Source organism: Erithacus rubecula, assembly GCF_903797595.1.
Source record: "Erithacus rubecula genome assembly, chromosome: 4".
Lineage (NCBI taxonomy): Eukaryota > Metazoa > Chordata > Aves > Passeriformes > Muscicapidae > Erithacus > Erithacus rubecula.
In genome coordinates, this window is record NC_136686.1 from 21,862,528 (window position 1) to 21,874,104 (window position 11,577).

Sequence of the window (11,577 nt, forward strand, 5' to 3'; positions counted from 1 at the left end):
GTGTATATATATATATATATATATATATATATATATATGTATATATATATGCCTCATGGTCCAGGTTATTGTAGAAATCTTGATATTACATACCATGTTGATTACTTCTGAAATAATGTATTGGCATCTTACTGCAAACTTGAGGAAAACAAAATTTGTCAGCTGGTCCACCAATGCTTTAAAAGCAGTTCAGCTGGCCTCCATTGAGATATTACTGTGAGATCCATAATGCACAATTAGTTGTGAATTGAACATCTTTTTAGCATTCCTGGGTAGACTGCTAATGAAGGAATAAATAACACAATTTTATTTAGTTCCACACACTGGTTAAAATGGATTATTAAGCAAGGGATACAAAGCTGTTTTGTTTCCTTCAGCAGAGGGGCATCTGGGTGCAACATCTTCTCTTCTAGATTGATGGGTGAGGTCCATTCAGAGATACCTGTGCATGTTATGTGGTTCTAGATCCCTGTTTACTTGAAAGGAATCAAACTGGTTAAAAATACAATTATGTTTACCCATGGAGAGAAATTAATATTCTGGGGTGCAATCTATTTAACTAAAGATAGATATTTACTCTGGAATGAGATAACTATCCAGGGACATAAAGAGAAATGCTTATTTTCATTGGCATTGCCCTTTATGGCTGGGCTAGGCATTTAACAGGCAATTTATCTTTTCAGGGCTGTAATATCAGTTCTGTCATCCTTACTGGTCTCAGTTCTTCAGTGAGACTATTTACATGTTAAATATTACTCAGTATGACTAATGGGGCCAGCACTGAGGTTATGTTGCAAGTAGAGAGGAGAGGTGTTTCTATTAGCACTAAACCTTATCTCACAAAAATCACTGGAGACTGGCACTTCCCAGAGGTTCTGCTTTCTTTTGATTATCATCCCTTCTTCCAGTAATTGATTCCAAGCAGTTCAGCTTCTGTTATTTAGTGGAAGAGAATCTGTCCTTTTCAGAGATTTATTCATTAAGTCACAAGAAAGTCTTAGGTGCTTAGGTATCAGGTTTTGTGTGTAGAGTGCAAGCAAATAGATTACTGGGGAGATGAGGGAGTTAACATTGTGGAACATGGGAGAATGTAACTGAAGATAGTGCAGTGGTGGTGGGACTCATGTATAGGACACAGAAGAATGAGAAGAGGGGAGGATTAGTATCAGGATACTTCAAAAACAAGGAAGTGGGTATACTGTCTAGTATGAGGATAAACTCAGCCAAAATTTCTAATGGCCCACTTACTTGAGCTGGACACCCTGTTCTGATTTCAAATGTTTGTGATGAGTAAACTTATCCTTTACTGTGAAACAAGAAAAGAAGGAACATGGCTTCAGTTAAGTGATAGGTTTCTGTTTGGATTATGGTGACATTTTTACCCTCAGATGAAAGAAATACTGGATTATTTTATCATGTTCCACCCCATTCTGTGCTCCATTTGGTACCTCTGCCACTCAGTTCTGCACTACAATGGCACCACTGGATCTTTCCTACTAAACAACTGGCATTTGACTGAGCCTAACTCAACTCCCTAGACTGGCAAACAGAAGAAACCAATTAGGAAATGAAAAAGAAACCACAGAAACTTACCTTGTGGGTCATGTCCCATGGCTGTGAATTGTCTAGGTCAGGTTTTCCTCTGATACAAGCATGAAGAGAGAAATTATAGAATGTCAGTAGAAGCAAATCATTTAAAGTGAATGTGCTCATAGATGTACAAGCATTCACATACATTGCTTTCTAGTTTAAAAATATTCTTCTCAAAAATACGGATTTTGTTATCAATATGGGAATATTTCTGCATCCCTTTATAAACCTTACTGTACAGTTCCTTATAGCCATATGAATTATCATCAATCCTGTGTATATTGTATGTGCAAAGGTACAGATCAGAAAAGAATTGGCTTATATCACCTGCAGTTATTTTAATAAATTATTTTGTGCTAATACCCTTAATAATAATATATTACTGTACCATTTAGCCTTCCAGTCCAGTAATTCAATTTATATTTTTACAGCATCTTACCTCATTCTCATTTCTTAATGCTCTACCACTGATTCATTGGTTACTTTCTTAGTTTGTATTACATATACCTAAACCATCATTCTGAACTTAGCACAATTTTGCATTCTGCATGAAGCCTCAGGGAAAGTGATGAGCTTTTCTCAAGTACCAGCTAATGTTGAAGAAGTCCAGATTCGCCTCCTTTCCATCTTGAAAACCCTGTGTGCAGTGATGTTGAACTCAGTATTAAAAAATAAATGGACCTCTGTTGGCTTTTTGCTAGCATTTTGCTCTTCACATGATACTCCTTAATTCATACATTGTGCAGCCACGAGGAACCCTTGCAATCCCTTGCCTGAAGCATAAACCTACTTAGATTTAATTTCTGTTTGAACTTTGAGTCTTCTGAGGGAGAAGGAGTCTTAACTCTCTGTAACAGAGAGTTCACCACTGAAGAAGCTACTGCAGCTGTTTCAGTCTTACTATTGAAATATGTGCCTATTCCTGAATTAGAATTTCTGTAATTCCTTCTCACAGCCACTGGATCTTTTTACACCCTTGTCTGCTTCTTGAAGAATCTACTACCAAAATTAGGCTTCCTTCAGAGGAACTGTAGACTGTGATCAAGTGACTTCAATAGCTTAACTTTCCTGAATACCCAGGTCTTCCACAAAAAGACATATTTTGACTGTAGAAAAGTGCAATTTCTCTTCTAAAAATTAATTTCATGCAGAATCATGAAGCATGGTTTGCTCATATTAAGTGCAGTGTTCATTTGCCCCAGCCTTTTCTCAGGAGGGAAAGGAGAACCCCTCTCCTTTGATAGTTTGCTTTATTCAGGCTGCCTTATTTATGCTGCAGGTGACTTATGTCTGGCAGGCATTTTATATAACTCCTACCAGCTTACTCAAGGGAAGCTTACCTTGATCTACATCACAGTTCAGCTGCCTGGAGCCAGGGAGGCACCTACCCCAATTTTAGTGACAATACTATAAAGGTTGTTGAAAAGTATGAGCTTGAGTTGCTTCGTGGTTAAGCCTAAACAAAAACAGCTGAACTCAGTGAGGGTACTGCTAATTAGCAGCTCCATGGAAGAATGTTAGTTCAGTCTCCAGGCAGCCACATGGCTCTTGTAATGGATTAAGGACTCACAGTGCTATTCTTTTAAGCAGGCAAAACTTCCATTGAAATTATCATCACTGAGATACCTCATCAGTGCTGTAATGTCCAGGAAAGTTTTGCTCACACAAGGAATACCTGATTAGGCACCAAATGAGTTCTGCTCCTTTGCCACCACAAGTCCTTTGAAGTGACAATGGGAATTGAATAGAGAGTGGCAAAGCCAGTGTGTCATTGACAGCAGCACCGTGGCCCCGTGGGCTCTGGCTGTGTGCAGCACTGAGGCAGAGGGCTGGTATTGACGGGACACAGTCCTCTCCTGCCAGGCAGGGCTGCAGCCTGCTGGACCCAGTCACAGCTCACCAGGAAGGTCAGAGAACTGGAAAACCAAGGTGCAGCACCGCCTAAGGAGTGATGGGAATAGTTTCCAGGTGGTTGTAGAGCATCCAGCCATGCCAGCTCTGTACCTGCTGCGTGCATTTGGCAGCCCTCACCGGTCTTGGGGAAAAAACCCCACAAACCATTGCTAAGAAATGCTTGCAGGGTGGTTAATAAGCTGTGGAACAAAGTTAGGTGGAATTTCCTCCACCTTTATAATGTTAAAGAGATAATGCAATAAATACTTTGTACATTTTCCCATCAGGAATATTTCACAATCATACAGGAGATTTTCTATAGCAGAAATTAAGAACTTGTTTAAATACAAGCTGTAAATGTTGTCTGTTGGGGTTTTTTTAATCTACTCTTACATCCATGGGAATAAAATTTGTAGAAAGCACACTGAACTCTCTTTCTTAGCTCTACCTCTTCTCTTGATTGCTTAGATCCCTATGTGAAGATCCATCTGATGCAGAATGGTAAGAGGCTGAAGAAGAAAAAGACTACAATTAAAAAGAACACTCTGAATCCCTACTACAACGAGTCTTTCAGCTTTGAAGTACCATTTGAGCAAATTCAGGTAATGTCAAACAGTGTTTTGTCTTTCCTCTGCATTCCATCTCTCAGCCCTTATAAATATTTAACAGGAATCTTGTTAATTATCACATGTGCATGCCTTCATTAGCACCTAGGTGCCAGCCCTGTGCTACATTAGATGAGTGTGACTGCTTCAAGAGGGAAATGATAAAATGTGAAGTACTTAGGAAGCTTTGATTCATCACTGAGAAATGGATAACTGACATTTTCTGTTAACAGAAATGGATTTGGGGGAAAAAAAATCCACAGGGAGATAGTGGAGGAATGTGCTGGCAAAAAGGTATAGGGATAAAAGAAAAGCCATATATAATATTTTTCCCTAAATTATTGAAAATAATAAATTGGCATTATCAGATAAATTTGTGTTCTTTATGCATTTATTTGCCCTAGTTTTTTAAAGCACTGCAGCACCCTTTTAAAGTAAAACACCTAATTTATACACAGCTTTGTTTCAGTTATTTACTACGCTTTGAAAATTTTTTAGTGATTCCTATGTCTCTTGGAAAAAGGCATTTGAGAATCTCAAGGGTCAGTACTGCAGTACCTGTTCAGGGACTCAGTTGCCTATCTTTGAGCTACTGGGAGGCAGACAGTCTCTCATGAGAAAGAATTAACTTCTTTTGATGTTAACTGTCTTTTATCTCGAGAGAGAAGCTTTTTTGAACTGTCTCAGGAGGCATGTGGAAAAAGAACTGCATGCTGGCTTTCCACCTGGCCATGGTGCCCCAGGACTGTGGAGATGTTAAGCAATACAACTTTTCTGGGTGGAGCTGAGTGGGGAAAGTGTCCTTTCAGTTTAAATGACCATAATTTAAAACATCTGGGAATACATTCTTCTGTATATTGTGAGAGTCATCATGGTGTACATTAGTTGTAATGTGTTTAAATTGCTTGCACGAAACTTGGAGTCCCTCTTTATTAGATGAGAGTATGGTATGGGTTTTCACATTGTGTATCTTGGATTTTGATAGCAGCTGGGCTGGAGAGAGGTCCAGGAGCCAAGGCCTACCTTTCAAGAAAAACTGTGTGCTTGCATTTTATTGACTTGGTACTAACAAAGATAATAAAACTAGCCAAGGTGAAGCATGGACACAGTGACTTGGATGCATGACTAGTCCATTTAGAATTTCTTCATGCCCTGCTGCACATACAGGTGTCTGTGGATTCTAGGAATCAAAAAGTGAGAAATCCAGTGGAGGTTAATCTCCCTTATTTAATGAAAGCTGGTCTGTGTGCTTGAGAAAGATTTCATAACAGGGATCAAAGACCCAGACGCCAAAGGAGATTATTCAAATCTAATGGCAGTTTAGGCAACAAGTGTCTTGATTTCCAAATAGGGACAGAATTGAGGAGCTGGAATGGGTTGCCTCCAAATTACCCTATCAAACTTTGGCATGGTTGGGCACATTCTTGGTACTTGACCAGTTTGCTTTCTAATTAATTCTAAGTCATTTTTTGAGGTGGAAATGGTTTATTTTAAAAGTATGGTGGTTTAGAGGTTTAAATTTTTAGCCTTTTTTTTTTTCTTTGTAAGTTTATTAGAATGATTTTTTAGCTGTTTACTTGACTATATAGCCCTGATTTTAAATCTGCAATTATGGACTTTGGTCATTTGCCAATGTATTTTGAGTTAGTTATAAAATACTATATTTAGATACTTCATCATGGATACTGAAGTGATTTCATCATTAGAAGAAAAAATTTAAATGTTATTTAGATGTAATATCATAGGAATCACTGTGTCTTACATGCTATTCATATAAAAGTCATTAAGCAAACTTGCACTGTCAAAAAATAATGGTTATACAAGTTTCTTGATGATTGGAGAGTGGAGAGAGGTCATGGACAGAAAGCAGATCAATAGCAGTATATTCATGTCATTTTAAAGGAGCCAAATATTACCATTTTCAACAATTTCACAGAGACCATGTGTTCTGGCTCTTCAAAGAAAGAAAGTGAGGTCTTCAAGGGTAATGGGAGAACACCACAGGGAAGTCAAATAATGTTGCTACTGGCAGATCAGGCACATGTTTTGCCATGTGCAAAACAGACTGCCTTTGCAGGCAGCAGTGTCTCTAGGCCCTCTCAGTCCAAAGGGCTTAATCACATCATGGAAACTGCTAATCCAAGTGTTTATTAGGAGAGGCAGTGCTTTCTACTAGACCTCTTGGGTTTTGCCATGCAGCTGCTCCTTTAATATGTGGTACAAAGGCAAAGAGATGCTCACATTTCTCTGTAGGTTTAGTCCAGAGATCATGAGGGGAGAATCATCTCCAAGTTAATTATCTGAGCTGGCTGTTCTTACATCTTTGTAGAGCAAGGAAAAGGGTCCTTCATTTACAGTGCTCATTTTTGTCTTGTGATTAACATTTTTTTTAAAAATCCAGTAATAACTATCCCCAAGCTTCTAGGTACAGCATGCAAGCATGTTTTTGTAGTGCAAAAATAATAGTCTCATGCTTACTTTTTATATCTGTGAGTGTAACATGCATCTAAAACATAAGTGTTCATTTGGGGAGGTACCATTAAAAGTGAGTGTATTGCAAACAGCAGCACTGAAACGTAATTCTGGCACAGAGAAATACTTGCTTCAGAATATTGCCTTTTATTGTGAGTACTCTGGAGAGGGAAAATCTTGAGTCTCATGTATACTTTTGTCATCAGCAACTATATAAATACTTCAGTGCTTGTTGGAATCATCTCTTTCTCTGGCTCAGTGAACTGTACAATTCTGTAAAGAAATGGACTTTATAAAATAAATCTCATGACCCTGGTCTTGCTACTTTTAAAAGATAATCCTATTACAAGCCCTGAAATTAGTAATTCCAGTAAGAGGTCCAGATTGCAGATATATTTAAAGCTTGAAATTTAAAAACCTAATTCTAGAGAATAGATTTTTCTGGAAATGTTTTTCAGAACATTTCTTTCTTCTATGCAGGAAGCTGACACTGGAATCAGGAAAAGAACTGTATGTTCATTGTTAAAAATAAATCTCAGTAAGAAGAAATGTTTACAATTTAGTAAAATCAGCCCAAGACTGTGAAAGTCTTAGGTGCTGTTGGGGAAGAACACCTCTCCACTGCAGGAATAGCTGTTTATGCTCTTTTGACAAATATTAAAGAACTGAAAGAGAGGAATTGCATGTATGTGCACACAACTACAAACATAAATGCATGGAAAATTGTCTATGGGCTGTGACAGATGGGCTCACACAGACCATGTGGGACTTGTTTAACCCTGATTGCCAGGGGTCACCATTCCTATAGAGTGGCACTCCAGCATCAGCTCAGTCATAGGCTGGTGTGTCAGAGCCTTGAGATACCAGGGGTTTATACATCCATTCCAACCCCTTTAGCAGCCAGCCTGCTTTCTAGATTTATCTGTAAATACACAGAATATACACAGTGTACACACATGCTTGTGTGTGTGCACAAGTGCACACACGTGTGCACAGAGATGAGAACATGTGTGTGTGTGTGCATACAGTAACCGTAAGGGCTGTCTTCTGAATTTATCTGAAAATACCTGACTAGCATACTGAATGGATGGGTAAGAGTTGCTAAGAAGTAGAAAAGCAACTAACAGAGTAGAATACAGCATTGCAGACACAGAGCCGTTTCTGAACTTCAGTTGTTAACTTAATTGCTTAAAAAATAAGGGTGTGTAAAATTGCACAACTTTTGAATGAGCTTACCTGTAAATTACTAATCTGTTAAAAGAAAAACAATCAACCTCGATTTCTATATGAAGCTATTCAAGGGAGCAAGTTTCAAGCCAACAGGGAGGTTGTAAACCTGGTTTTATTTGGAAGGCTCGCAAGAAGCAAAAACAAAGTTTGAATTTGCTTCTCGTTAGGGGAATCTACTCCAGCTGTCACACACTTCCCCCTTCAGGACTTTTCCGTGGCTGGCTGTCCCCTCCATTCATCCCTGCCGACCTTCCCCTTACTGTCATGCTCACTGCTCCTTCTCTGTCTCCTTACAGAAAGTGCAAATTGTTGTGACTGTTTTGGACTATGACAAGATTGGCAAGAACGATGCCATCGGGAAGGTGTTTGTGGGCTACAACAGCACCGGCGCGGAGCTGCGGCACTGGTCAGACATGCTGGCCAACCCCCGGCGGCCCATCGCACAGTGGCACACCCTACAGCCCGAGGAGGAGGTGGATGCCATGCTGGCAGTCAAGAAGTAAATTAAATCAAATTAAATTATGAAGAAGAAAAAGAAAAAGACGAAGAAGAAGCCTTTCTGCATTTGCCCACATAGTGCTCTTTAGCCAGTATCTGTAAATACCTCAGTGATATGGGTCCTTTCATTTCCAGCCATGTGTTCCTGACACAGATCAGTTGTACTCTAAAATTCCCATTTTAATTTGCACAAATTTAAATGTAGAGAGCCTTGTAAAGGCGCTTCATTTTACCACCGCCCGCCCCAGATCTACTCTTCTTTTAAGCAATATGATGTGTAGATAGAGCATGACAGAAATTATTTATTGTATCACACAGTTGTATATATACACCAGTATGCTGAGAATTTATTTCTAGTTTGTGTATTTGTATGTTGTAAGCGTTTCCTAATCTGTGTATATCTAGATGTTTTTAATAAGATGTTCTATTTTAAATTATGTAAATTGACTGAGATATAGGAGAGCTGATACTATATTATAGGGTAACTATTGTATCGTCTGCATTCCAGAAAAAAAAAATATCCAACTTGTAAGGCACTAGTAGTGTTACACTGACATCTTAAAGGACAACTTAAATCTGAGCTTTCAACTGGACCATCCTAATAACACACTTCATGTCCACAGTGAATCTTGGAGGGGCAAATCCAATTGGGTAGACTTCTTTCACAGGCAACTCAGCATGATCTGAGCAGTTCCATGGTTGACTTCATGGAGATGTAGCCAGAAGCCAGGATATCATTTTTTGTATATATTCCAAAGCAAACACAGACTGAAATGGCTTTAGATTGAAAGTTGAGGAAGCACTTCCACAGGAGGCAAGAGACAGACCACTGCAGAAGTTGTGCAGGGAGGGGTAAGAGGGAGATGCAGCAGTAGTAAAATGCTGCCAGGAAAACAAGAGTAGCTCTCCATTATCACCTTTATACAAAATTTGCATACTGTGAATTCCATCCACGATTTCACATTATAATGAGTTTGCACATTAGACTTTGTAACAAAATATTTTATGATACTAACTCAGATTAGAAGGAATGCAGAATATTTTTTAGACACAGCTGTGTGAGTTTATTATACAAAATAGTTTCATGGTAAACAGACAGTATTGTAATCCCATCAAAAGATGACAAAATTTAGCCATAGTTCTAAATGCACTTCAAAGTAAGCCAAAAGAGAACAGCTAGTGACCTTTTATATACTATTTATACTTAAGTTTTAATTTGTCCTTTAAAAAAAAAGTGAAAACAAAGAACAAGTTCTAGAAAACTGAAGCAACCTCTTCTGTATACTAGATGCTCGTTTCAGGAGGAGTTTTTAAATGTTTTAAATGTTATTATGTAGTAAATGGCACTATTATGAAGCTATTAGTCATTCCATAAGAGTCTTGAAAGACTGCTCTGTGTATCACTGTGACTGCCGTGTGTGCTTAGAAATGTAGTTTTCTCAGTGGATAGCAATCAATTTATTCCGTAGTGATATTGTAATAATACTGCCATTCCCTTCTACTGCACTGCCGAAGGAACGCATAGCACAAGCAGTTCCAGTTGTTACGGACCAATGTAGAACTGGAGAGCTATGCAGGGGACAAGGATGCTCTAGAGAATGGGTTGACCACGCAGCATTTTGTCAAGCCCTGTGCAATACTCTACATTTCCAAGCGCCCTCGCCCCTGCTGCTTTCCCGTAGAGCCATCCCACAGCTCTCCAGCATGGCACCTCCGCTGCACCATCTCATCAAGTCATTCAGGGCATCACCTCTAGCTCATGTACTGTCCTTGGAGGCCCCTCGCTTATCTTTCCAAGCTGTGAATATATTTATAATGCTTTGAAGAGTTCATTATTTTCTGCAATGCAAACTACCCTAGAAAAGTGGAAATGCTATTGCTTTTGGAGGGAGGCATGAGAATTAACCAATAATGTTTTTACCAGTCTTCTGTGTCTGACAAAGATGAATGTAATCAGAGGACTGTGCACTGCAAACTAAATTCCACAGCCTCCCTCAAGGCTCTGCTTCTGGGAGAACTGTGGCAGTCTCAGAGGTCAGTGCAGGGATGGCCAAGCACCCCTGTTTTGCAGTACTTTGAGGGTAAAAGCAGCAGCAAAGTACTGGGAGGAGAATAAAAGCCTGCATTTCTCCCCACCTCCAAAAGTGAGAATAGCAAGATCCATTTTCTTTCTTTTTTACATGAAACATAGAAAAAACACAAGCGAGAAATTTTCTGATAGAAACAGGCACATACATGCAAAGCATCAAGCTGGAATATTTTAAAATCTTATCCTAAAGGACCAAACCCCACCAAAGAGAAGTAGAGAATCAGCTTTCCAGCCTAAGAGCTTCATGGTCTCCAGCTTTCAGTTATTCATTCAGGATAGCTGCAGGTTCAAAGTGCCAGGACTGACTTCCTGTGTTAAGGTAATCTTAATGCTTTCTCTTCCTACACTGCCAGACTGAACGTCACCCTAGAACTGGTTTGTAAGGTACAATGATTCTCAGAGACTGAACCTGCCATGTGACCAAGATGACATTTTTCATCCTCAAAGAAGCCACATGTACCTTTCTGACAAAGCTGTGTGAAGTATTAGAATCTGATGCTGTAGAAAGATCCTAGTTGCCTTTGTGTATATTTACTGCCTGCTTGAGTGTTTCTCTGTGTGGGTTTTCTCTGTATCTTGTAGAAATGTTTGGGGTGTTTTATCCTGCCATATCGCTCGTGGCCCGCGAGCTGACAACTTTAGCCGTATTTTACCTTCATTTTTGATGAGGTGGTTTATATTTTGTTTCACTTTGTGTAGTGACTCCCCACAGTAGAGTTTTCCAATTGTCGTTAAAATAACATACATATTACACAGATATTCAATAAAAATGTTTTATTTCCTGTTGATGTTCTGGCATTTCTCTTTTCATAGAAAATTTTGAAAAGACATTTCTCTCCAGGACTTTCACACAATCACACACTTTGAAGTGTCACAAGTGAAGTAGCACAGCACGTTTCGAGGGGCTGTGAAAAGCTGCTTTCATCAGTAAGACAGTCACAGCCAGCAGCACTACAGTAGATGAATTCTCCACCTCAGTTGCAGATGAAGCACTATTACCTTGTTTACCCAGGAGCCTGATTATTTGCCTCAAAAACCATCATCCTCTATCAAAACATGACCATGACAAAAACTCCCAAGCAGTTGCCTACGCGTCAATGTTCTTCCAGACAATTGCAATAAAGCTGTGGTTGAAGTTTTCATTTGGAGAGAGATAGTGTATTTTAACCTACATTCAAGTGCTACTTCTAAGATGACCAT

The 11,577-nt window shown here is 39.1% G+C and overlaps 1 protein-coding gene across 5 annotated transcripts in view; it reads left to right on the top strand.

Annotated features, from left to right (window-relative positions):
- Window positions 1–11,163, top strand: part of SYT1 (synaptotagmin 1) — a 333,925-nt gene extending 322,762 nt beyond the window's left edge. For all 5 annotated transcript variants that reach the window (XM_079303847.1, XM_079303846.1, XM_079303850.1 and 2 more), the window contains 2 exons: window positions 3,952–4,085; window positions 8,087–11,163. In XM_079303847.1, coding sequence (XP_079159973.1) covers window positions 3,952–4,085; window positions 8,087–8,293 — 341 coding nt within the window. In that variant the 3' untranslated portion in view covers window positions 8,294–11,163. The remainder of the gene's footprint in view (window positions 1–3,951; window positions 4,086–8,086) is intronic.
- Window positions 11,164–11,577: the final 414 nt, after the last annotated feature.